The sequence below is a fragment of the Thunnus albacares genome, chromosome 10, assembly GCF_914725855.1.
Source record: "Thunnus albacares chromosome 10, fThuAlb1.1, whole genome shotgun sequence".
In the NCBI taxonomy this organism is placed as follows: Eukaryota; Metazoa; Chordata; class Actinopteri; order Scombriformes; family Scombridae; genus Thunnus; species Thunnus albacares.
Genome location: NC_058115.1, coordinates 26996359 through 27024154, shown reverse-complemented (window position 1 = coordinate 27024154; position 27796 = coordinate 26996359). Strand labels below are relative to the sequence as shown.

Sequence of the window (27796 nt, the reverse complement as noted above, 5' to 3'; positions counted from 1 at the left end):
GAACTCATACTGCACTTGGTCCACATACTCGGAAGCTAGAAACTTTTTTTGCATGCACCAGCTGAACAATTGTTATTGGACTGAATGGCTGCCATTCTTCAGTGCAGTATCCAGCTCTTATAATACATCTATGGTGACAATAGGATTAGGGTGAGTCTGCAAGACTGCAGCTAGACCCTTCTCTTCCTGGGGGGCTGAGGGCAGGGGTATTCATTTGGTTGTAATCTGCAAACTCATCACTAGATGCCACTAAATTCTACACACTGGTCCTTTAATGTGAATTTTATTTTGTAAATCATGACCGGAAGCTTCAAATGAACGTTTAGCGAAAAAAAACCCAACACTCCAACACTAATGTATTATTGATTTCTAGTCTGTTGAAATTTCAATCAATATATGTATATATATATGTATATTTAACCGTTGTATTTATATCGTTAACTTGTAATATAACGTTCTTATCTATAGTTTTACTTTGAAGTTTCTGACCGGAACTTCTGTCATTCCCATTTTTAGCCGTTGAACCTGCTCTAGTTGCCGGCGGCCGGGTTTAGCTAGCTTAGCTAAAACAAGTGTCTTAAATCGCCTTGTCCTTAAAATGTCTCACCCAACACCGTCTGACAAGCCTTCAAATCCTAAAAACCCTCGTGTCTTCCTTGATGTAGACATTGATGGAGGAAGAGGTCAGGACATTTTTTTTATTTAAATGCCAGCTAACATCTATTTAACCTAAGGGCCAGTTTAACCGTTAGCCTGGTTAGCTTAGCACCACCCTGGTTCACTAGAAACTGGTTCATTCACCAGCTTCCAGAGATTTTATCATTTAGAAATAAGCCAGTTTGGTAAAATATCGGTGTTTGTGTTTGTAGTAGCTTGCTAATGTTTATTGTGAGCCCGATTTGAGCTGGGTAAATGCTAATTTACCCAGAGCTTGTCTCTAATCTTGACAGCACAGGAACCACGTGTGGTTGTTTTGTCTTGTAAGATGTATTAACTTAACATTAGCCGTCTGTAACTTTGTGGTTATACCACTGTTATCTAGCTTTTATAGTCAGTGGCAGTGGTTGGTTGTAAATCAGATGTGTGTGGCTCTTAATATCAGTTCATGTAACGTTAATCTTGTTCGTTAAATCCCTTTAATTGTTCGCAGCTAACAAAATTAAATCCTCATAGTCAAGGCATCACGGTAATTTATTGTGGTTTGACAAGACCTGTTTGAATTGGATTATATTAAACACTATCAGGTTATTCACAATGTTTTCAGAAAACCTAAATATCCTGTTCCTCATAATGAGAATTCCCCACACAATTTTCAAGTCTGTCTTAAAACAGCAGTCAGGTGTCCATATGAACACTGATCATTCCTCCTGTTCATATCTATTAAAAGATCCCCTTAAAATGTGCTTTCAATGTAAATGATGGGGACTAAAATCTTGTGTGAGTCCTGTGTCCACACATTTAAAAGTTTATATGAGGCTTCAGCAGTCTGAGTTAGTCGTATCAAGTGGATATCTGCCACATTTACAGTCTTTTTAGCATCAAATTCCCTCTTTCTGTTTCCTTGGACAGTGTTTCTCTGATGCGCTGCGGTGCAAGTATTGTCAAAAAAGAGGGACTTTAGCACTAAAAGCGCTGTAATGTTGAAAGATATCCACTTTATTTGACTCATTTCGATGGCTGAAGCTTCAGATAATCTTTTAAATACATTTTTGCAAAAAATAACTGTGTGGACACACCGGATTTTGGCCCCATCACTTGCATTTTAAGTGCGTTATGAGGGGATCTTCTAATGATAATAGCAAGAAAAACCTGTTTTTGTGTTAATTTGGGCACCAGACTATTGTTTTAAGAAAGACTTGAAAAATTGTCCTTTAACATAATTAATATTGTTTATGTTGAAAGTAAACACATCTGTTCTCAGGAAGACTACAAGGTGTTTTAAATCTGTGACTGAACACGCAGTAAACCAAACTGTTGTCTGTCCACAGCTGGCCGAATAGTTCTGGAGCTGTTTGCTGATATCACTCCTAAGACTGCTGAAAACTTCCGGGCCCTCTGCACTGGAGAGAAAGGCATTGGCCAATCGACTGGGAAACCGCTGCACTTCAAAGGATGCCCGTTCCACAGAAGTAAATAGTGCTGACGTCTGCGTATAATGTGATATTTCAGTTTGGAAGGACAGTTTTAGTACACACACGTACACACCTGTGTTGAAATTACTGACAGGACAACAAATACAGTGAGCGAGTCCACCAACAGTAGATTTGGAAGGCTTTGAATATAAAATGTATTTGAACAGTTAGTCCCGAATCATTGTAAATAAAACTGAAAATGCCTGTATGGCTAAATTTTACACAAATGTCTTTGTGGTTTAAGCTAACTAACCCTGACTTTGCCAATATGTTCCCTTTGCTAATAACTATTTTGTAAGTTGGAGGTCTGCAGGCTGCAAACAGAAGGACTGAGCTGCACCTGAACATACACATGGAAGAATATTAGCTGAAATTGAAAACGTCAGTTTGATAGATTATTGCACTGTAATGTTAACATAATACACAGTAACAACAACTTAAAGACTGTTACAGCACATGAACATAGGACTGAACAGACCAGACTGCCAGTCACTGGTTAAATAATGTTTTCCATGCAAAATATGATTTTCAACACTCAGACAGAATTTTATTTAAAATGCAAAGTAAGTAACTTGATTTTAATAGGTTAATCAAGCCTTTTGAGTTCAGGGAGCCTAAAGCGATACTAATATTCATTCTGGTTGATCTGGAAAAGTAATTTGGCTATTCATTTGTTTTTGGCAGTTATCAAAAAGTTCATGATCCAAGGAGGTGACTTCTCCAACCACAATGGCACCGGGGGCGAGAGCATCTACGGGGAGAAGTTTGAGGATGAAAACTTCCACTACAAGGTGAACCATTTACAACTACAATCTGCTTATCTTGTCACGCAGCTAGAAAACGTTACAACTAGAACATTGCCTGCTTTCTTCATCCATCATGTAAGCCATTGCTTGTAGTCTAAACTAAGGGGGACCACATATGTCATCAAAGACATATAGTTCCTCCAGAATGTCCTGTAGTGGCTCATTTTGCTTAAGAGTATACTGGAACCCTTGTGGCATTATCCATCTCTCTTTCCCAGTACTTCCAGACTCCCTCTAATCTAATAAAGGCAGAGGGGAGAAGAATTTTTTATTATATTGAAATGTTAAATTAACCTTCTCACTTCTTTTGTATTTTCTTTCTTATTCATTTGCACCACCTCTGCCATTCTTTCTCTGTTGTAATGATTCCTTTTCTTTCCTTTGTAGCATGACAAAGTGGGTCTGCTAAGTATGGCCAACGCCGGGCCGGACACCAACGGCTCACAGTTCTTCATCACTACTGTTCCCACGCCGCACTTAGACGGCAAACATGTGGTCTTTGGACAAGTATTGAAGGGGATGGGTGTAGTAAAAATGCTGGAGTCCATTGATACTACGGATGACACTCCTGAAAAGGTAAAAGTCTTAAAAAACAAGAGTTTTATTCCCACATAAGACATTTACAATTTAAGAAAGCTGTCTCACAGTCTTACCAAAAATATGTTAAATAGCCTTTGAAATTAGTCTTCAATTGTTCATCTTTTAGCTAGAAACTTATAGACGTTCTGTGAGAAAATGATCTTTTATTGTAAAACAAATAAACAATAGGATTCATAAATGAAAAAAAACCATGAAAAACTACTGTGGTAGAAATCATAACCCAGACAACACATCATAATTACACATTTGCCGTAATATATTCATGAAAAATTGCGGCATTTGACGTACAAAAGTTCTTGGACTAATGCATTTTATTTCTGCTCATGTCTACCTTTTCAGCCATGCGTCATAGCAGACTGCGGTGAGCATAAGGACGGGGACAGCTGGGGTGTTGCACCAAGCGACGGGTCAGGAGACACCCACCCAGACTTCCCCGAGGACTCCGACATCGACTTTAAAGATGTAAGTATCAGTGAAGTCTTTGATCTTCAAGGACGCGGCTGAACTCTGGCAGATAACATCAGTTACCATGCTCTGCGGGCCTCGGCTAAAGGAATACTCTTCCGTTTTGGGAAATGGGCTTGTTTGTCGTCTCAACCAAAGTCAGACGAGAATATTAATAACAATTTCAATATCAAGATCTGGGACGTGTTCAGCCTGGCAAACACTGGAGGAAGGAGGAAACAGCTGTCCCCTAAATGTATAACAAACATTTCGGGTGTAGTCGCACTCCATTTCACTTTGTAATGAAGTTGTTTAGATAATCTGACTAGACTTCTTGTTTGTTTACAACCTGTCTGAATGATTAACTTTCTTGCCCAGTAGACTTTATTTTTAGCAGGGTCTCTACTGTGAGTACAGTGATATCATAACCCATAGAAATGATGGTCAAAACTACGAAAATTAGAAAAAGAAACTTAATTATTTTTTTTATTTTTCATGCCAGCAGTCATGTTTTCAATATAAAGGAAATGGACTTGACGTTTTCATCTGTACTCGCTTTCAGGTTGACAAAGTTCTGTCTGTGGCTGAGGATGTGAAGAATATCGGAAACAACCTTTTTAAGAGTCAAGACTGGAAAACTGCAGTCAAAAAATATAGCAAAGCCCTCAGGTAAGGTATAACAGCACCGTGTCTGCGTGGTTTACTTCTACAATCAATCATTTTTATAAATATTACACTCGTCTGTGGTGGATCAGCCTCGTCTTCGGCCATTTAAAGTTCAAAATGATTTTATTTTGATTTAATTGTAACTTTTGTGTAATAAATATAACACACTTGTCCAAATGTTTGGGAAAAGCACTTTAAGCCCTGTTCAGAAATACATCGCAGAAATGATTTTAACAGTAATTAATAGTTAAGTACACTTGCTTTTGTGCCAGATTCTCTGTTGAATGAAGCGTGTCTCTCAGTAGGGAATTCAAAAGACACTTATTGGAAAAACCATCTTGACGCAAAGTTCACTTAATTACTTTTTCTGAAGCTTTTCAACCATATAACATGGATTTCATCAGCAGATGCTTGGCTGTGTTAGAACACTTAAGTTGATTAAGTTCATAAAGAAAGAAACTGGAGAAAAAGTTAAAAAAAAGAAAGACTTTTTTTACTAGCCGGTGTACAATGTCTGTAAATAAGGCAACCAACAGATATCTACAGTAACAGTGAGTGTTACAGATGACCTTCATTTGGCACTTAGAGACACGTCTGTAAGTCTTCAGCAGCAGATCGATGGAGTGACATTATCACGAGACTTCAGGCACAATAATCCTTACAGGACTCAAGTTATTCAGTTCAGATTTAATAGCACATGGCCACATTTTTTTCAGTGGCATCAATCACTGCTCATCAGAATCCAATTCCATCACTAACTACGGGCCCCGGTGGATGAATGTTTACTTATTTGTCTCTTCTATTTCTTCTTACACAAATCCTACATTGGATTCATGAAAATGAAAATATGAATCCAGCTAACATATCAGAGCAGCTCTGCACTGTGAGAGAAATAAAGAGGGAACGATTTGACGTGAAGTTAGATGCTAAAAAAATGTCTTTCTAAAGCAAAGCGCTCCGTGATGGGAGGCGGTCATGTGACAGTCACAGAGATATTAGAGGAGAATATTAACTGTCAGCTGCAGATGATACTGGACACAGACCTGCAGAGAGACGGAGGCAGCTGATGCAGTGAGAGAAGTTTCCTACTGAAATGTAGAAGTTGCTGCGCCAAAATATGGCCATAAAAATCATATAATCTAAAGAAATCCTTTCAGTAAATTGGCAGCCATGATGATGAAAATATGGTAAACAGACTATACGTTTTGCATTAAGTTTGTTTGTTTTTATATATTTTTGTTCATTTCAGTATCATATTTAAAGTCAAAATGAATTCAGATTAGGACATCATAATTGTAAGTCAAACAAGTGTTTCTCCTCAGTGAAGAAGGGCAGAGATGATCTATTCTTGACTCTCGTAAATTTCATTCTTACCGAAGAGAAAATTCATGCATTTTAAGAAGGAATCTGTTTGCACCAGCGCTTCTTGCGTGAGGCCCGATGAGTCTGATTTGTACGTTTGTAGGTATTTGGCGGAGAGCGGAGATCAGCTGGAGGAGGATGTGCAGAAGAAGCTGGAGCCCACTGCCATCAGCTGCTTCCTCAACACAGCAGCGTGCAATCTGAAGATGCAGCTGTGGCAGGAAGCTGTGGACAGCTGCAACGAGGTAAAAGTTTGACCACAACTAACAGTTATTTTCATTATTGATTCGTCCGTCGATTGTTTTCTAGATTAATTGATTAATTGTTTGGTCTATAAAATCTCAGAAAATGTCGAAAAAATGTCGATCGCTGTTTCCCAAAGCCCAAGACACACCCTGTAATCTTTTGTTTTCATCATTTGAATGAAAGGAACAGTTTGGTATTTTTGGGAAACATGCTTATTTGCTTTATCGCTGAGAATTGACTACAGCTTAAAAAAAACATATTTGTATTTCTGTTTTGTTTGACAGGCTCTGGAGCTGGACCAAGCCAACACCAAGGCCCTGTTCCGGAGGGCCCAGGCCTGGCAGGGGTTAAAGGAATACAGCAAAGCCATGGTAACGTCCACAAAAGCATCACCGTCTTTTAAGTGACTGTTTAGATGTGAAAATATCAAAGACCTTCTGTGTCAGATACTGTACAACACCACAACAGTTCAAAATGCACACACGTATTATCTTTAGATTTCATTGAACATTAAGAAGACAAAATCCAGGTGCATTCATTTAGTATTTTTAATAGTCTGAGGTACGTTTGACTCATGATATTGTTTTTATTTTTACAGACCGATCTGAAGAAAGCTCAGGGAGTAGCTCCAGAAGACAAAGGTGAACCTTCTTCTCCTCTTCTCTGTTTTTACTGAGTCTTGCTATTAATTGTTACCACGCCGAGAACAAAATGTTTTCTGTCTTCTCCCACATTTGCATATTTAGCACGTCATTGCATATTTACATACGCATATTCACATATGCATATTCACATGTATTATTTAGACTTGTCACGCAAGCTTGTGAAGAAAAATGCAGGAAAAAGTGGTCGGCATTCTTCTCTATAATATTTGTTGTTCCTCCTAATTGAACTTTATGGAGGAAATTGAGTAACAATCAGTTTAGTTATTCATGAAAGGTCAAACGCAGGACAATAATGACTCAGTCAGGGTGTAGTCACATAATCTGCCTTGGGAGACAGTGTGACCTTAACATCAAGAGTGTGATGACACTCATTTTGTTAACCACTCTGTTACATTAACCATGCAATGATGTTAAATCAATACTAAAGATATGATTACCTATTCATAAATAGCACCGTCAGGTCTCAACAGGTTATTGGAACGAAGGGTTATGAATGACAGACTGCTGGTGTTCTACTCATTGTCAGAGTGGGTGAAAATACTCTTAAAGGTTAAAGCCTGGTGATTTTCTATTCTTATCATGTTCAGAGCCAAACCAACAGTTAACTGATCTACCTAAGTGTGGAATGTATCCAATGCCTGATGTATCTTTATTCCCCTGCTGTTGTTGTCCAAACACAATTTAAAAAAAAAAAAAAAAATGTCAGTGAGCCTTCACTAGAGAAATTTATAATGTCGCACAAAGTCAAGAGGTCGTGTTAAGTAGCACAACAAGCAAACAGAACCGTGTTCCTGTGCATGCACAGCGACGTCTGCCGTACAAGGAACTGAAAATGTGATCGCTGTTATTAGTCTTTGGAGCCGTTTCTAAACCAACCACTGTAACCAGTGCAGCAGTGTGGGTCATTGACATGTTTTTAAGAGAGGTCTACAGCACAGAGGAGTAAGATATATCAGGCTGATTTGGATGGATACACACACTACTTGTAGGTAGATCAGTTCATTGGTTTTGGCTTTGCACATGAGCTTTGTTGAAGATAATAAAAATACAGAAAATCACCAGCCAAATCCTTTATTATAACATTCTGCAATGAACAAACATTACTTTACAGACTCAAAACTGCACTCATATATGAATAGCATAGAGCCAAAATATCACTTTCCAAGATCTCTTAAAATGCAAATTAATCAACTCTGAATCTAATATTTAAGAATATCAGACTAAAACAACCAGACCGACTTTCTAAACACTGATGATTATGGAAACAACAAACACATGGTAACAGCACTGCTCTGTATGCTCTGTTAATTTAACACTTTCAGCGACCAGTAGCTGAAATCCCATATAGTTGACTGAAAAAGATATTGTAGTAAATTATTCTGTCCCAATTATTTTTTTCTCTTCCACGGAGCCTGCCATGTTTCTACAGTAGCCCAGAACAGACAAACCAAACACTGACTCTAGAGAGGGCCTTTCATGGCCACCGTAGGTTCTCTTACACGCTTGGAAGGGAAGGGTTGAGGGGAGGGGTATTCAGTCGGTCGCAATCTGCAACCTCAATACTAGATGCCACCAAATTCTACACACCGATCCTTTAACTATTGGTAAGTCTGCTTGCCAGTTGTTGAGATTACGCCTCCACTGGATATTAAGAAGAACCATTTGAAGTCAGTGCATCCCTCCCATACATGAAAGCTGGAGTGTACTGGGTGGGAATCGGGCTCTCGGCAAATCTGGAGCACCTCTCTGCTTTTTTTGACAGTGTTGCACTGTTCTTTTGATTTTTAAGCTGCAGTTTATTGGCTGCTGGCTAAGAGATAAGAGCTGTCAGTATGCTTCATGCTCTTCTCCAGCAGGAGGCAGTTTTTAAAGTGAATTTAACAGTGAGCAGAAGGACACAAAATATACCAGAGTGGACACATTAGCACCTGAAATGATGTATGTGAAAATGTATTTAGTGCAAACTGTACATAACTAAATGTGTTCAATTGATCTACTTATTGAGCTTTTATTGAAACTGTTTTCTTTTCACAGCTATCAGCAACGAGATGAAGAGAGTCCAGCTTAAAGTCCAGGAGGAGAAGGAGAAAGAGAAGAAAATCTATGCCAAAATGTTCGCGTGAACATTTCACCTGAGGATGCATTGAATCGTTAGTGTCATTTATCAATATATGAAGTCATCTCTACATGGGAAGCTGCACTTAAAATCAGATGTGGAGTCTGTACCCAGGTGAAAATTGTACTGTGTTTTTGGTGTTTTTGCAGGTTCTTTCATGTTTTCCCACCTGGAACATTTCTCACTTTTATGTATTCTTTACAAGGGAATAACGGTTGTAAGCTTTCGGCCTGTCTTCATTCTGACAAGAGTCTTCACCCAAAATGAATAGTTTTAAGTGTTGAAATACTGGGTTAACACTGGTCTTTGTTCTGGGATTTTGACGCCGTTCAGAAAAAAACAAAGTTGCGTATGTTGTACCACTTCATGTTGATACATTGCCCTCGAACACATTTAGTACATCCGTTTGTTTTTATGTTTTTTTTTTTTTTTTTTTACAGGGGTCAATAAATTGAAAAGGATAACAGTCATGTGTTCTTTATTCATTGTTGTGATATTATGTACAATACTGTGTGGATCAAAGGCTGTCATATACCTGCAATAATGCTGAAATAAACCTTAATTTAAGAACAGCTGACTTGCTTGTTCAATTACAATTTTTGAAGGAAATATATTAAGTATTACAGTTGGTCAAGTAGTTATTTTTAAAACAGATAGAGCCACTTTACTCAAACTATGTTCAATGCCCATATTAAATACATTATAGCAGTGAAGCAAAGGCTACAAATCTGTGAAATTTGACTTCTACTTTATGTCAGTTTTTTCTGGTCCAGTATTTTACATGGGGTTCATAATTCCTGTATAGCATTTTAACCTGATTGTAAGAAATCACTTCTATGAGAAAAGCCAGATTTGTTTTCAGTTTTGAAAACCTACTTTTGCAGATAATTTTTTTTTTTAATACCCCAAAAACAGCTGTATGGGTAGGCACATTTGCCGGTCACTGGCCAAGTAACCCTGAATATGTCTTTACGGTGATCTTTCAAGACAAAAGGTAGAAAAAGGTAGACACATTCACATCCCGTTGTAAGCTGGTCCGCCGCCACCCTCAGGCACGACCCAGTTGATGTTCTGGCTCGGGTCTTTGATGTCGCAGGTCTTACAGTGGACACAGTTCTGAGCGTTAATCTGCAACCGCATCCCATCTCCTGTTTCCACGGGAACATACTCGTACACACCTGGGAGGGAAAAAAGGAGTAAAGAAACAGAAAACCAGGAGATATGAAATATTTCCATGAACTTTGTGGCAGATTTTGTGTTGTGATAAGATATGAAAAGAAGAACATGTAAGAGAGTTTACCACTGGAGGATGGGACATATAATCAATGCAGAAATATTTCATCATAGGCTCTTGTATGATACCTGATTTATCTGTCTGGCATCGAGGGGACAAAGCTAGTCTGGCTTTACATTTCAAATATGTTGCTGTTTGTTAAAAAGGCTTCAACTTTACTCAGATACACAAGTTTACAGAATTTATGTGAAACAAATCACATCATAATTCAAAAAATACATATTGTGTAATCAGTTCTTTACTTACTGCAAAGCAATTCTGTCATTTTAGGGCTATATTTTCTCTAAAGATAGTATGATGTGTCAGATAATGTGCAATGTTTTGGCTTTTGCAGAACTACCTGTATTGCAACATTTTATGATGATACTGTGAGATACCCTGAAACTTCAATAGCCATTTATTTTTCTCTGTACAGTAAAAGTAAATAAAATTAGAATCACAGTATAGTCAGACACTTCTGTCTGTTCAGCTGAACAAAAGCTTTCTGTCAGGTTTTGCTGGATTTCTGTTACAATTGATCTGATTGACTAAACTTCTTTTGCAGCATCTTCTGACTACACTGTGAGCTTTCTGGTTTTTAAAAGCCGCATTGCATTTTGTTTTAAAACTGAGATGTAGACTTGATGGTTATTGCTCACAGCAACCAGAGATGGTGGAGTTGTTGTGGATGTTTTTAGAAAATCCAATATGCCTCTCTCCTGAAAAGACATGTTTGGACTAATCATGTTCGGTAATCAGAGGGAGCTTTTGGTGATTTGTAAGGTTTTAGATTATGTAACCGTTCTTTGAACGGCATTTCGATGACAATAGTTCAAGATGTAGCTGGTTTTATAGGGTCTAGTGGACATATTTCACAGCAAAAGCTATGACGCACTATTAGCAGTTATAAATGAAAAAAGGTCAGGGTTGAAAAACTGAACTATTCCTTAAGACTGAAAAGGAAATGTTATATCCTCTGAAGTTTAGAGACTATAACAGGTTTCAGTCTGCTGCTTTTGTCTGCAATCACATTTACAAATTCCTGGAAAAACTGTTGATTCAGTTCAGCAAAAATCAGTCAAAATCTAATGTAATGCTTTTGTTTGGAGTGGTTAATTAAAAAACTGGGGTGTTTACTCCTCAAGTTGTGTTTCACTGGGGTTGAGAACAAAACAAAACCTGTCAGAAAACAATCATTGCTGCTTGATAATCAGACTAAATTAAAATTTCATTTTCTCTCAATCACCGTCTTCAAAAGACTTCAATCAGTCTTTTGTCTGACTGTTGGACAAAAGAAGCAAAATGAAGATTTTTTTTCATTTTTAGGGACCAAACGATTAATTTGAAAAATAATTGACGGTGAAAAGGTGTCGTTGTTAATTGAGGCCCTATTTACTGGAACCTCATTCATATTCTGGTATGAATATGAATTAATATGAATATGAATACCAGTAGGTATGAACACCAGAATATGAATTTCAGCAACAAGCACAGACAACATTATCAAGTGTAACTTAAATGACAGTGATTAGATTAGATTTAGGGCTGCAACTATACTGCATATTTCCATTACATGTGGTCTATAAGACATCAGAAAATAGTGAAAAATGCTTTGCAGTACAAGTAGATGTATTCAGATTGCTTGTTTTGTCCAGTGAACAGTCCAAAAAACAAAATATAGTCAGTTTACTATCATGAAAAACAAAAAATGCTGGAAATCTTCACACAGATACTGTTCGACATTTTTGTTTGAAAAATGACTTTAAAGGTGAATCGATTATCAAAGTTGTTGCAGATTAATTTTCCGTTCATTGAGTAACTGACCAATCATATCAACTCTACTTAGATTAGATTTGATTTCACGCTGCAGGACTCTTAAATATTGCAGGATAGTGAGTTAAACTGATTTTACACAACTCGTGAGTGCATGAGACCACCGATTATAAGCCCTAACTGACTAGTAACTACATTTATGGTGTGAAACTATGAACACAATTCAACTGTAAGGAGAGAAAATGATTATTGCTACTGGGGGATTTTAACAGATGCGACATCACCACACATTTGCCTAATCTGGAGCGATATACATCAACTCGAATGCAGAATATACTGGCAACATTCCTAATGCATTTAACTCAAAACCCCGTCCTCCTCTTGGTCGCTCTGACCCTGATGTCATTCTGTGAGTTTGGCCACTGATAATATCATCCCTAAAAAGACATCTACTAAGGACCTGAATGACTACAGACCAGTTGCCCTGACACCGATGCTGTGTAAATGCACGGATAGAGTAGTGTGTGAACACCTCTCCAGCATGGTGGCAGAGAGACTGGATCCACTCCAGTTTGCCTACAAGGCAAGTCTAACCCTTTTAGACACTGTGGCCAGACACCTGTACTCAGCACAACCCCACACTAGGATTTTATTCATGGACTTCTCTTCTGCTTCTAATACCGTACACACAAACACCCTACTGCACTGCCTAGCGGAGCTTCGGGTCAACCCGACACAGTGCTTGTGTCGGAGCCAGGTGCTTTAAATGGTTTTAAATCCAGTACGTTTATTTTAAACACAGGGCTCCCCCAAGGCTGCGTTTTATCCCTCATTCTCTTCTCTGTTTACACCAACAACATCTCTCACAGCAGTGAAGGAATGACTGACTGACAGGCACCAATGCTTTGTCTGAATACCATTGGGCAGTAAACAACCTGGTCCAGACATTTTGGGAAAGCTCCCTCAAGCTCAACATCACTTAGACCAAGGAGAAACCAGACTTACAACAACCACCTCTTTTCCAACCCCTTAGTATTGAAGGCCAGCTGGTAGAACAAGTACAATCATTTAAATACCTTGGGGACAAAGATAGACACCTCCTTGTCCTTTTCCCAGAAAAATGACTCTGTGTACAAGAAAGCCCAGCAGCGCCTCCACCTGCTGAGGAAGCTCAGGACTTAACCCTGGTTTACTGGACACTAATTTAATGTATAATCACCTTCAACATTTCATCCTGGTACAACACCCTTACCACCAAATACAAAGAAAACTCTCCCTCATATCTAATCAGGCTGGCAAAATAATTGGATCACCCCAAACTCCCCTATCTGAACTGTCCACCCGATCAGTGATCAGGAAAACCACTCTGATCAAGCAGGATCCCTTTCACTCCATCCACAAATCCTTCCAGTTGTTGCCTTCAGGTTGATGTTACAAAGTCCTTCTGGCCTGGAAAAACATACAAACTACAAAAATCTTTTATTCTCTCTGCGATTATCACTCACTGTACACTGTATCTGTTTAATGCTGTTCTTGTAAATTGTAGTTTTATTTTACATGTGTGCCTGTGTTTTTAAATGTGCTTTTAAATTTGCATTATTTGTTTGTTTATGAGCCTTGTCAAAGAAGAATTTCTGTTGCTTCTTAACTGTTATCTACACCCTGAGAGATTGTTTGGGGGGGATGTTCTTCAGAAGAGCTGATGGCATTACCTGCAGGGCAGAAGCGTTGCTCAGGACCATCGTATATGGCCAGGTTCCTATCGACCGGGATGCTGTCATTCTTTAGGGTTAGATGGGCAGGCTGGTCCCCCTCGTGGTTGGTGCCGCTCAGAGCCACAGAGGAGAGCAGGTCGAAGCTTATCTTGCCGTCAGGCTTTGGATACTCAATCGGTGTGCAATCTTTAGCTGGTTTGAGCTGGTCTGAATCAAGGCCTGGGACAGATTGAGCACAGCTGGTTACGAAATGTTGATTTTCTCTGCTGAGATAAGATGACCTCATACTTCACCTAAAGGGAAACCGCTGGCGTTGTGCTGTTACTCTATCTGCAGCAGCACAGCTAACCACAATGACAGTATACACTGTACATGTCATATTGTTTCTACATTCAGCTAAGATAATGGGCACCACACTGATTTCTCCTAATGCAATATTCTTATTCTTTTTATACTGCATGACTGTCTTTTGTTAGTGTGAACACTATCAATATGTGAAATCAGGGTCTTTGCAATGAAGTTGAAAAAAATACAGAAAAGGACACATTTCAGCATGCAAAAAACCTTCTCTCCTACATTTCACTGCCTCTTTACTCTCATTAACAGTGAGCCTATCAAACAAGGAGCTTAGTAGTAATGCATGATTACTCTTTGCTGTAAGATAATTCTGCTCCCTGATACTCACCACAGTGTTTGAGCGTCCATGGCTCCTTTCCTCTGAGGACCCAGTAGAAGATCCCAGTATAGACCATGCCACCGTACAGGCCAAAGTAATTGTGGAAGGATGGCCTGATGTTTCTCACCGAGTGCAGCTCTTTCCACACCCACGACTCCTTCAACATGTCAGCATACTCAGGTATGTGGAGTCCTGGGAGGATTAATGTTTGATATTGTAATTTCTCTTCAGCTCTGCTGTTGTCATGTTTACTTTTGTGCTCATTTTAAGCAAACAGCCTGATTAAATCTGACCTTGCTAAATAAAGAATAAAACAAAAGACTGACGTCAACAAAATCTTTCTACCAGAGTAGTGGTCCCTATAAAAATAGTTCAGTTAGGTCAGTGGACTATCCCTTTTATGACTAGGACATTGTTTCTAGTGAGACACAGTGTTGAGTTTTTCAAATGTAATTTTTATATTTTTTGTTCAACACAGATTAAATTGCACTGACCTCAATCAAATCGGAATGGTGGATAATTTAGTTTTGGATAATTTCAAACCCTGGAGTTGAGCTGAAACTATCTGCACTGCACAATACCATGAGTGAGTAATTTAAATGCACTACTGACCCTTTCAGAATTTACTATTAGTATGTATTTCATGTCAATCGTAGAGACAATTTGCATTTAAATATTACATTCTTATTAAAAGTGCTGTAAACACCTAAATGAAAAAGTACTTCAACTCTGAAATATCTAAGTCGCCACAGTGCTACAAAAGGTGGATCATATTCTGATGACAACTGGATGTATTTGTCAATCCTTGGCGCTGTATTGTGTGCTTCAGCTCAATATCATATCCCTTTTAATTAGGTTCAACTTGTGCCTGCTACTTCTCAAAACAGCCTCTCTCTCCCAAAAGCTTTGGCATGATTCTCAAGACTATTCCCACTGACATTTTTATTGACTCCTTTTGGTTTATGCATCTGCAGTCTGAGCACAAAGTGTGTGACTCCTTTGCACCTTTCAAAACTCTTAACTCGTATAATCTGACCTTTTATGGCCGACAAACGTTGCCACATGACATTCAACCTGATAGGACCCAAATTTGTCGCACTGTTTGTGATTATGTGCCTTCAGAGTTAAAATCATTTCCCCATGAAAAGTTAATATTATTCTGTCTACACTCTATTCATCGTGGTTTCTGAATTTGAAAGAGTGAACTTTAATGAGATATGAACCGTCCTGTAGTAACTGAAATACAAACCAGCTACTGTCGTCGTTATTATGGGTCTGAAATTCTGTACCTGCCGTCTCTGAATCCAGGCTCTCTGCTGTGACTTTGGGAAAAATGGCCTCAGCAGCCAGCATGCCACTCTTCATAGCTGTGTGGGTGCCTTTGATCTTTGGGACGTTCATGAAACCAGGACTGCAGCCAATCAGCAGCCCTCCAGGGAAAGTCAACTTTGGGATAGACTGGAGAGAAAGAGAGTTCATGGAGAGAGTTCATGCACGTTCTAACTTCTCAGACCTTCAACTTCTGACTGGATATCAGTGTGATGTATGTCCAGTATGTCCATAAATCCACTATTTCTGGATATTATAACAATTACCACATGAAATCATAAGGCACATTATACATTCATTTAAATAAATCAATAAAAAACATGTGGTGAGTGTGTATCAACAAAAACTGTTATATGCATGACTCATGAAAAAGGAGATTTAACAGTAATAGCATTTCATTAGTGTGTTAAAATGTATTGTATTGTAATGTCATTTGAAGAAAGTACTTTGCTTAAGAAGTGATATGGAGTATCTGACAGATTAAAGGATGTTATCTATTCTTGTGATAGAATTTTGTATAAAACGAACTCTTAAAAAAAACTTAGAAAACACCAGAACACAAAACAGTTTAGAAGAATCTAAACAACCACTTCATAGGCTCACAAACATATTTGATGTATCCAATAAATAAACCAAATACACATTAATGTATCAGTAGTACTGAAAACATTTAAATAAAGTTGATTAGTTGCTCATTTCTGTTGTCATTCTGCTGTAACAACTTTGATTTGTTGCTGAATTAATTAGATTCTAAAATTTAAATTCTGCTAATGGCTTTAATTAAATATGAGAGTTAGAATAAATTTAAACAATCTCTGTAGGGACATTGGGTAGTTTAATAGAGTCAGGCATAGACTGAAGTAGATCTTGTGATATCCCCTGTGACACAGCGGCACTCACACTCAATCTTTTGACATTTACATAAATACATCAAACGCTTTTCACTGCTTGCAGTTTTATCTTGTAAATTGTGTTTGATAACTTTGCTTTACAATTATACAATTGTCTTCACTGATGATGAAAATGTGTACTGTAAACACATACCTGCATTCCTCCCTCGTTCAGGGCCCTGGCTCCATAAGCAATCCTGTTGCCTCCCTCCAGAGTAGGTGCGACAAAGGGATGATGCTTCCAGCGCTGGAACTCTCTGAAGGGGCTCAGGTAAGGGTTGGTGTAGTCTAGACCAACCTGAGGTGGAATAAGTTTTTGCTGGTTAAATCTGAATCGTTCCAGACAAGTTCAAGATGGAAAAAGAAAAGTGGTGTGTAGTAAACATGGTGTAGAAGATTTAAAAAAAAACAACAGGTATTTATTCATCTCATATCGTGCGTAACTTAAGTGGATTATAACATATCAGGTATGGAATTAATCTGCAGATGCTCCAATTCAAGATGACACCAAACTTTTCTGTGGATGTCAGTTTTTAGGCCACGACAAAGGCCAAAATGTGGCCTGTGACAGACCAGATTAGCCTTGCTTTTAGCCTAGCCGATTGCCGGAAATGCCTTTTGCTATGTCGTAACACATATCATAAAACGGCAAGTACTGCTGAAAAAACGAAACTCTAAGCTTTACAATAGGCTCATAAGGAATCTAATCGATATTTATTCACAACACAAGTCATTCTCAAGGTACCGAAATTTGGCACCGGCTGTTCTAACGTGGCAACAAGGCATGATTGACTGTCCATAGCAGAAAAAAGGTTTCAAACCGTAGCAGTTGTTGATAACATGTGGCCCCTACCGGCCAATTAAGAGGAGTGAAGAGAAAGCAGTCAATGTCGGCATAAAATAGGTTTTTCAAAAACTGTGAATCACCCCAACAATGAGAAGTCCTTGAGCGTATAGTCATAAATGTCCATTAAAAAAATACTACTGGACTGATGGGTCCAGTAGTATGCAAGATTAGCTGCGGAAAGATTACGCTTACGCCTGGAAGAGATAATAAACTGCCCAAGGCTTGACTATTTATTCAGAAGCTCAGAAATTATCCTAAGGCTATTTACTGCCTGCGTCACATCTGTTTGTATCAGTGTCACAATGTATATGACGCCACTCACCACAAAGCCCAAGGCCACCAGCGGCTCTCCTTCATTCAGGTGATACAGGAAGGAGCCACCGTATGTGTTCCTGTTCAGGGGCCAGCCCACAGAATGCTCCACTCTGCCTGGCCTCCACTTCTTCTCATCAATCGTCCACAGCTAAAAAAAAAGGGGGACAAAAGTTATTAACGAGCAGCGGATTTCTTTAATTCCAGTCATTTGTGGTAGGAAAATGCAAGTATGTGTTTCTATCATGGATGAGAAGTTTGTTTTGCAGAAACTTAACATGTATTTAATCAAGATACTTCTATTTTGCATTTGTTTTGAATGTAATGCAATTTTTTCAATTACAAATGGTAATATCAGCTTAACAATTTGAGTGAGAAGTCTTTGAAAAATGTACATGAATTTCAGAATATCTTAGTATTTGGTATGTCCCCCTTTGGCTTTAATGACTCAAGCCATGCCAGCTCGAGTGCATGATGACTCAACCTGATGACTCATGTTATCCCAGCATAATCCAACAATGTTCCAAAGAGATTCTTAGGATGCAACAGCACACTTGGCTTTCTCGGTCATCAACTGCCCCCATAATGTTCAATGGGGTGGAGGTCAGGTGACTATAGAGGAAAGTCCAAGACAGTCAGGACTCCATGGTCTTCTTTGGTCTTTAAGCAGTTGTTGCAAAGCTTTGAGGTGTGTTTTGGACATTATCCTGCTGCAGTATGAATCCTTCTCTACAACCACCATGTTTCACTGTTAGTTTGCTACACTGCGTTATCATTCTCTCTCCTATTCGTCTCCTTACATACATCCTTCTGTTACTGCCATGAATCTCGAACTTGAGTTCATCAGTAATTTTTTCCAGTCATCCACTGTGAATTGCTAGTATTTCTGAGCCCACCACAAGCATTTAGCCTCATTTCCCCTTCTGAGAAGTGTTTTAGAAACTGCTACTTGTCCTCTGAGACCACTACAAGACTGCCTTCTTTTGACAGTGCTTTTGCTGATTGAAGTCTTGCGTTCTTTATTTAGCAAATTCTGTATCTGTGATTGAATTGCTTTTCTACCTCTCAGGGAACTAAGCTTGATGTATTGATCTTCTGATGGTATGGTCATGTTTGGTCTGCTTGATCGTGCTTCGGATACAACTGATCCAGTTTCTGCAAAGTGTTTTTGAGTTCCATGCATTCCCCTCTTAGAAACCTTTGGTCTAACCATGATTTGATACTGAGAAAGCCCCTCTTTGCTTAGAGACACAATTTGACTTCTGACACTTTCACTTAGTCCTGATGCCATGTTTCATATCGATCAAATCCCATAGATCAAATCCACCTGAGTGTCATCTGAACATGTGCTTCAATGGAGGAGTTCCACTCAAGGAAATCTTACCTTTTGTTCAAAGGAGTTAAGTTGGTCAATGCCACAAATTTGCTTAAATTTGATTGCTGACCTTGAAATAGTGCAGAATCTTGTTTAATATTTCTTCTTCATTTTACACGTCATAACTTCTTGTGGTTTTAAATGTTTCCGAATCCTCAAACTTTCTGTTTATTTCCAGGTTTACATGAAAATATAAGTGGCCTCAGACTTTTGGACCCCAAAGTATATGACTGATGATGTGTGTTGAACTACCACTATAGATTCAAGTCTCTGAGCAGTGTGGGCCAGGGACTAACCTCAGGCAGCTGGGTAAACACAGATTTAACTGAGAGTTGCTTTAAGGTTACTACAGGGTTACTATGGTAACCCTATACACCATATTTCAGTAGTTTTCGCTGGCAGCTTTCAGACCTTTTGCCATAAACCCTGTTTGTCTTAATCACGAAGATAAACATGATTGTAGAGTGCGAGTAATTGCATTTATGTTTCCTATTGTGATTAAAATTACATTACATAAATTTACACCTGTGTCCAACTGTGTCCACAATATTGAACCCCCAGTGCAGACACATCATTAAAGCAACCACTTTTATCGGTCTCCTCAGAATGGACTTTACTCATTAGGAATGATCAGTCAAACCAGATTAAGGGAGGAACAAAATTTAGGCCACATACAGAGTCTCTCTCCAGCATTAGCTACATGTGGGCGGTACATGTTATCTACCTCCTTCAGGCCAATGGCGTAGGTCTGGGGTTCACAGTTCTCACGCAGGTTGAACTGCTTGTAAAGCTGCTTGGCCAAATGGCCATGACAGCCCTCTCCAAACAATGTGACTTTAGCATGGAGCTCCATTCCCCTCTCGAAAACATCCTGAAGCAAGAGAGGAAAAGAGGACACATGAATATACTGTAATTGTTCATGAATAATAAGCAACTGAATATAATGCACAGACCTACAACATGCACTGTAATATGATTCATCATTGTACGATAATATACACATTTTCTTAAAAGCTGAGCCTTGAACGGATAATGAAATCCTTTCAAATCTGATACAATACATATATCTGTGTATTATGTATAAAAGAGGTCAGTTCATAGAAATTAGATGATAATTGTGATGCCTTGACAAAGGGCTAATGTGCCTATCGGTTTCTTTCTCATGTATATTCTATCAAAAATGTATTCAATCTATTCATGTCCATCTTACATACTGTATAAAACATATTGTATTTCAAATTTCCATTAAATAGGTGCAAAGGTACTACAGTTGGACATTATTATTATATGAATGTTTTACTGTACCTTCGGCGAACCATCCTTAGCGATGCCTACATCATTGGTGGCAATTCCTTTGACGCTTCCATCTTCATGGAACAAAACCTTCATGAAACAAAAGTAATACGAGTAAAGGTGAATACTTGAAGCTGAGTGGGAACTGTACACGTTAAATTAAATTGACTGAACAAGTACAAAATGTGGCACTGTAATTATAATTACTGGGTTATATCATTTTTGGCATAACAACCCACATGTCCAATGATACAGGTACGACTATGATCAGCCAACATCAGCCAATAATAATGGATCAAATACATTGATTGGCTGTAAAAGTGATATGTGAACTGAAAATTAGGCAGTTACATGTCTATTGAAAATAATGTATGGTGTTTGAAAGTCTGAAAAATAATCATCATATGGAAAACCTGTAGGTTAAGAAAATAGGTTTTCTGTTTTGGGAAATTGTCTTGTTCATCACATTGTTTTTCAGACACTGTAAGACAGAAATATTGGGTTAAAAACAAATAACATGTCTTCCCATTATTCTTCCCAGGTTCCTCTAACTCAGACCAGTGGTGTAAGCAGTGCAGTAATGTTCAGCACTGGGACATACAGTGCAATTTTTAGAAACAACAGCAGGTGGTCTTACCTCAGATGCAGCGTAACCAGGGTACAGCTCTACTCCAAGCTCCTCCGCCTGCTCCCCCAGCCAGCGCACAAAGTTCCCCAGCCTCACAATGTAGTTACCGTGGTTATTCATGGGTAGACCTGATCAGGTGAAGTCAAGTCAACTTTAAATGAATCAAAATCCTAATTTTTTTTCAGAAGACTACAAGCAGTGAGAAACATTTACTTTAACATTTAAGAAACAATCTTTCAACTGGATGACAAAACCCACAAACTAATGTTATGCCAAGAAAAAGGCATTCCAACTTTTTGTCAAGATAGTATGTGCCTAAAACAATAAACATTTTAACCTCATTGTCAGTAATCATCTCTTACTAATGGGAAGTCATGCTTAAAAATACAATTAATGCAAATATAATGCACATATGTACATACTGCTGTTTTTAGCCATTGATAATGTCAGCAAACCCAAAACAGTATAGTTGTGGTCAAGTGTTTGTCAAAAAATTGTCAATCAACTGGAACCAATGGCAAATTTCCTACATTTGGAGTTTTGGTGGCATTGTGACATTTCCTTAAACTTACAAGCTTGTTTTTAATTCAAAACACGTTCTCTAGTAAAAGATCAGATACACACTGCTCATTATATAGCGTACACAGCTTAACATCCACAGAAAGGAGGGTAAATCCTTTGTGTCAGTTTTGATTCCCCCCACACTCTAACCTGCTTTGAGCTACTTCCCTCCCAATCGTAAACATCACATAGTAATGGTTGGAGATACACTTCAAATCTCTGACTGAAACCATGGATATATTAACAGCACTATGACACCCAGTATTATATTGCTCTGGGGCAGCATCTGTTATCACCCTATCAGGCCGAGGCCGATAGTGTTGCTTATAAAGTGACGGAGCATGATATCATTTTTACTCAAATAGAATAAAAAAAAGAGGCTTTTACCTGGCAACATGGGGACAGGAATTCTGTGTTTCTTTGTTAAAATGCTGAATATATCTTCAGTCACCGGGGTGTTCAGAGGTGCCTAAGGTAAGAGCACAAAGAGTGTTTTTATTCTGCTGTGGAGAGTTTGACTTCATGGGGATTTGTGTTTGTGAATGAATAAATTAACATTCAAATCTACATTTTCTAATATTAACATAAATACATGCATATTCATACAAATACCCAGTCCAGTGTAGGTGTATGCAAATGTTGATGAATAAACTGTATAATAAAACACTATGTACAGTATGTGTATCTGTTATAAATAGGGGTGTCTCGATTCTCTAAATCCACGATTCGATTTGACTTTCGATTTTAAGGTCGCAATTCGATTTAAACTTTTTTCAGCGCTGACGGCTATGCCATTGTTAGACTACTGAGTCTTGATTTGTAAAGATCAACAGACAACTCTCATTTACATTTTTAAATTCTTCTTTAAAAAGCTAGGCTACCTGTGATATAACAGCCGTATTGTTTTTTTTGGAAAGTAGCACACTAAGGCCATATGGTCAAATATAAATACATTTATTTAAAATATAATAATAACAATAACATGTGAAGTTTGTTCCCCATTGAGTAGTGAAATCACACTATCGAAAAAAAGGAGACAATTCTAATTCTGGTGACTTTTTTCAGGTGAGGAAACTGTTGTTGTAAAATACCTTTCTGCCATCTAGTGGCTCTTCTTTTAACTGCAATGTGCACTCTTCATATCAAACAACAGCAGCTGCCAGTCAAAGCTCTCGATAGCAAGAAAACCTTGTAGAGGATACTGGCATGCTTAACAAAGCACTGTAGTATATAAATGGACTTTGATAGAATAACGTGTTTAAGAGAACAGTTAAGAGCTTTAATTAATGTCTAATGTCTGAATAATAAACAGTTGAACATGTACGACGCTATTAACTATTTCAACTTTGTTTTTAATGCACTGGCAACTTCCATCTACATTTTTGTCACCAACATGTTAGTTTTTTATATAACTCACGGGGAAGGTAAAATGTGGCCACACCAGTGACTTGAGGGAGGGAGGAGGATTTTTCATTTCTGTTTCTCCATCATCTCCGACTCCAGCAGTGACCGTGGTGTCTCTAAAAGTAATGCAGGCTACTGGTGAGCTCGCCAACTAGCTACGCTGTGTCTTCTTTGAAATGTTTTTTTTTTCTTTTTTCTTTCTTCGAACGTGCTCAAGATACCGGGGGTGGAGAGAAAAAAAAAATACTGGGAAAATGGCGAACCTGCTTGTGATATCGAGTGCTCGCTTCAATTGATTTTAGAATTAAGTCTCTCACCCCTCGTTCCTTCCAATCAGGAAAAAGTTCATTGAGGGCGCTGGGCTCCAGACAGGCTCCTGACAGGGTGTGCGCTCCAATCTGGGAAGCCTTCTCCACCAGGCACACTCGCAGCTCCTTCTCCTGTTCGTTGGCTAGCTGCTTCAGACGAATGGCTGCTGAGAGGCCGGCAGGGCCACCACCAACTATTACCACATCTGCCTCATCTGCAAACCTCTCCATTTCGATCCCTGGGAAAGGATCAAAAGATAAGGAAGAAATATTTAGGGAGACATATATGATGCATGAAAGAGAGGAGCACCAGATTCAGATCAGATCACCGTAGAGCCACGCAAACGATAACTATGTGATCTGTTTTTCTCCTCACAACCTGAATTTCACAGCAGAATTCAACAGACAGAGATAACACTCTGATAAACTGAAATGTTACCCAAAAGTCTACCATAAAGTAAGCAACAATAGCATCTATTTGATAGCAGAGAAAAAACTCAATAGGGTTTGAAATGATAGAAAAAAAGATTAAAGCCACAGAAGCAGCCCTGTGACTTTGGCATGTTTCTCATTCTGGGGTTTAAAAGATTGTATCAACTCTGTCCAATTTTCCTGCCGTAACAGATCTGCATTAACAATCTTCTTTCTACTAAGATTGTGCAAAATACTATAGAACACTACAAAATATAGGACATCAGCAAAGGAAATCAGTGATGCAGGATATATGCTCTTAATGAAGAGCTATTCAGCTGTCAACCATATCTAAATTGCTTTACTATTTTTAATGCAGACTTACTGCAGTGTAAGCTGTACTAAAGTATACAACAAAAGTGAGTAAACTTCTGGTCAGTATCACTAAAATGTTAAGTGATTACGAATCCTGTCCATTTATTACAATTGTATTTGTTTTTAGACAAAACCGAAGAAGAATTAAGCCAATTAACATAAAAAAAACAGAATGTTTGACTAATTAAACTGTTATGAAAGGTCCATATTTAAGAACAAACTGCAACAAAAGTAAATACAGCCTTAATTACTGAGACTCCATTCTTTTATTTTTCAATATTTGGTATAACCTAATGCCTTTATTTTTGATGATAGATTGGATCCTCCTGGTCATGGATGATACCAGTCTTGTGGAGAAATGTTCTGCCATTCTTCACACATGATTCTTTTCAGCTGCTCTTTGCTGGAGGGATTTTGTTGCTCTATTTTCCGCTTTCAAATACTCGAAAGGTGTTCTATTAGATTCAAGTCAGGGGACATACTAGGCCAGGTCATAGTTTTCACTTTTTCCTTCTTTAAAAACTCTTGTGTGATTTTGCTGTGTATTTGGGATTGTCATATTGGAAAATTCCTCTTACGCCAACCTTCTTGAGACTGTGAGTATTATTTTCATATCTGGAAGACCTCCTAGTCCCAGAATGAAGGCTTATCTGTGGTTCCTAGAGTCTCCAAAAGTAGAATGGTAGGCAGAGCCTTAAGCTATCAGGCTCCTCTCCTGTGGAACCATCTTTCAGATTTGGTCTGGGGGGCAGACACCCTCTCTACGTTTAAGAGTAGGCTTAAAACTTTTCTTTTTGATAACGCTTATAGTTAGGGCTCAGGTTAAAGCTTTCCTTGGACCAGCCCCTAGTTATGCCCCTAGTTATGCCGGGGACTTCCCATGACGCGCTGAGCTCCTCTCTCCTCCTCCCCCTCTCCATCTGTATTTTTATATAGTCTATGATCTGTGCACATTCATTTACCACTAATGCATGTTACTACTTTCTTGTCTCATAGGTTCCTTTGGATCAGGGTCATGGACCCCCTAGTTACGGACAGCGGGCTTCTGTGGACCGTGGCTGCGGGGATGCTGTGCTGACGTGGTCCTGCTTGACGCCCATGCCTGTCATTGTTATTATTAAATCATATTTCTATTATTATTATTGTTGTTGTGCTTCTCTGTGTCTTCTCTCCCTTCTTTCTCTCTCATCCAAACCAGTCAAGGCAGATGGCCGCCCACCCAGAGCCCGGTTCTGCTTGAGGTTTCTTCCCATTAAAAGGGGAGTTTTTCCTTGCCACTGGTGTCGAATGCTTGCTCACGGGGAATATTGGGTCTCTGTAAAATAAAGAGAACAGTCTAGACCTGTTCTATGTGAAAAGGGCCCTGAGATAACTTCTGTTTTGATTTGGTGCTATATAAATAAAATAAACTGAATTGAATTTAATCTTTTCATTCAGTATTTGGGTATACAAACTTGCATTCATAGTGCCATCTATTAATGTCATCTCTCTTACACCTTTGGCACTCATGCAGCCCTATATCAGCACACGCCCACTTCCAAGTTTCACCATCAGCACTGTGCAGTCACTGGGATAGTCCTGACCAGGTCCACGCCAAACACGCTGGACTCCATCTAATCCAAACAAATTGATGGTGGTGGTGCCAGTATTCATCAGGCTTCTTTGCTACTTTTCTTTTCAATGCAAGGCTGTGTAAATAGCAATTTGTGTGTACCATCAAGGCCGGCCAGTGTGTCTTCTGATATTGGTAGTATGGGTCTTCCAGTAACTCCTAACCATTGCTGCAACTGTGTTTTGGCTTATGTTCAGTAGCCTGATCATGATGATCCCATCTTTGAAAGTCACAGGTGTAATCATTTTTGTTTCAGTGGTCACAGGTGTACTCACTTTTGTTGGCATGAGGTAGTACATTAGGAAAAAAAATCTGAATTTAAATAAATAGTGGATAAAAAAACGTCATAAGCACATTCCCAAGTCTGATACAGATATCACCTGTAAATCAGTACAGAAGTTAAACAATGAAAGTGTGAAATACACTCCTGCACAGACAGTCAGGACAACTTGGACAATGTTAAAATCACACTGGTGTATTGAGTCCATGTAATCACATCCCACATATGGACAGAAAAATGGTAACACTCATAATAGCCACATATGTACACAGTACATATGTGGCTATTATGAGTGTTACACAGTACATATGTGAAGTTGGAAAAAGGTGATTATATTTAAAACACCATAAAGTTATTTGACTATCAATAGTTAAATCTCCTGGTTTAGAGAATCAAAATTGCGTCTGGATCAAGGTTGATACAATATTTACAGGAACTCTGGATATATTTTAGCCTTACCTTCCCATCTTGGATCTTTATCCCGAGGGTGGATGGTATAGTGTGTTGTGATACGAGGTGCTGACCCAGAAGAGCATGTTCGTCTGTGTAGTGTTGTGTACAGCTGAGGGGCAGCATGCTCTGTCTGTACCGTCTTCAGTGCCCTGATACACCTATGGGCTGCAAAAGAGAACAGCCCCCAGTCAAGACCAGTTCAAACGTGTGGGCATTTGGCTGTTTCACATTTGGACAATGTGCCCTAGTTTATTTGAGCCTGATCTCATTTCCAAATAGCAAAACGCGGACTAAATGAGCTGAAATTATGACCAATAAAACCTTGCAGATTTCGACAGGTGGCAAATACGACAAAAGGACTTCTGAAAACGTCACACACGTCTCATAACAGAGATAGTCAAAAGCTCTTCTAATGACTACTGTGGAGGAAATACCAAGCAGCTGTGACACTGAAAGTTGCAGCAGTAGCAACATGCTAACTAGCAGAGTTGTATGTGTACAGCAGAGCTAAATTCAAAGTTCAAGTCTGCGAATAACATCCTTTCAATTGATCAAAACCCCGTAGGTAACTTTCATAATGACACGTTACTTACAACATCAGTACATTTCTGAAAAGGCGTAAATTGAATATAACCCAGTACAAGGACACAGTTCAAGTGACCTATATATTGGTTCAACTTTAACCTACATTTTAGCTTTATGCTACCATAAATGAACCTGCCGGACCGTTAGCATTCATAGAAACCCTACAAACAAAGTTAGGCACAAGAAAAAATATTCCGCATTTGACTCTTTCTAACAGGCTGAAAAAAATCATTCACGTCGTGTAGCGACAACTGACAACACTGTTGGTAGAGTGAGCACAGCAAACTCTCGATAGATTAGCTAACTAGCATTTAGCCGACGTACCTTTACTTGAGTATCTGCTAGCTGGAAACATTATGTGTCAGCTAATGCAAGCTGACTAGCAGACAGTGTATTCTATTCTTTAAAACCAGCCGAAGTGAAGCTGTGACGCCCTCAGTTATTTGCCCGAGCACAGCTTGTGTAACCCACCCGCTCGGCAAACAAATGTAGAGCCGAGGTACCTTACAAAATACGTCTCATAACATCGACATTGGCGAGCGTCAAAAGCTGCGCAGCTGCTGCGGCGGCGTAACTGCGCAAGTGTAATAATGATAATAACAACAATAAACTTTATTTATATAGCACTTTTCTTAACAATGTTAGAAGTGCTTTACTGA

The 27796-nt window shown here is 38.8% G+C and overlaps 2 protein-coding genes across 2 annotated transcripts; one reads left to right on the top strand and one right to left on the bottom strand.

Moving 5' to 3' along the window:
- The first annotated feature begins 502 nt into the window (after positions 1-502).
- Positions 503-9609, top strand: ppid (peptidylprolyl isomerase D). Its single transcript, XM_044363090.1, has 10 exons — positions 503-683; positions 1989-2129; positions 2817-2923; positions 3326-3514; positions 3878-4000; positions 4545-4651; positions 6114-6255; positions 6541-6627; positions 6855-6897; positions 8956-9609. The coding sequence occupies exons 1-10, from the start codon at positions 599-601 to the stop codon at positions 9042-9044; spliced, it is 1113 nt and encodes a 370-aa protein (XP_044219025.1). The 5' UTR covers positions 503-598; the 3' UTR covers positions 9045-9609.
- On the bottom strand, positions 9499-27694 carry etfdh (electron transfer flavoprotein dehydrogenase). Its single transcript, XM_044363089.1, has 13 exons — positions 27462-27694; positions 26559-26717; positions 23431-23660; positions 22097-22178; positions 21158-21276; positions 20533-20610; positions 19952-20098; positions 17863-18003; positions 16848-16991; positions 15764-15932; positions 14484-14666; positions 13796-14017; positions 9499-10215 (listed from the first exon to the last, which is right to left on the bottom strand). Exons 1-13 carry the CDS (start codon positions 27490-27492, stop codon positions 10052-10054), a joined length of 1869 nt encoding a protein of 622 aa, XP_044219024.1. The 5' UTR covers positions 27493-27694; the 3' UTR covers positions 9499-10051.
- Positions 27695-27796: the final 102 nt, after the last annotated feature.

What these genes read in the sequence shown, in the direction of transcription:
- ppid (XM_044363090.1), top strand. Translation starts at nt 599, where the DNA reads ATGTCTCACCCAACACCGTCTGACAAGCCTTCAAATCCTAAAAACCCT. An exon ending in ATGAAAACTTCCACTACAAG is followed by an intron (nt 2,924 to 3,325) that starts GTGAACCATTTA and finishes TTTCCTTTGTAG; the next exon opens with CATGACAAAGTGGGTCTGCT. An exon ending in CTGTGGACAGCTGCAACGAG is followed by an intron (nt 6,256 to 6,540) that starts GTAAAAGTTTGA and finishes TTTGTTTGACAG; the next exon opens with GCTCTGGAGCTGGACCAAGC.
- etfdh (XM_044363089.1), bottom strand. Translation starts at nt 27,492, where the DNA reads ATGTTTCCAGCTAGCAGATACTCAAGTAAAG. An exon ending in CTAAGGATGGTTCGCCGAAG is followed by an intron (nt 20,099 to 20,532) that starts GTACAGTAAAAC and finishes CTCTTGCTTCAG; the next exon opens with GATGTTTTCGAGAGGGGAAT. An exon ending in CCTGGATTCAGAGACGGCAG is followed by an intron (nt 14,667 to 15,763) that starts GTACAGAATTTC and finishes TAATCCTCCCAG; the next exon opens with GACTCCACATACCTGAGTAT.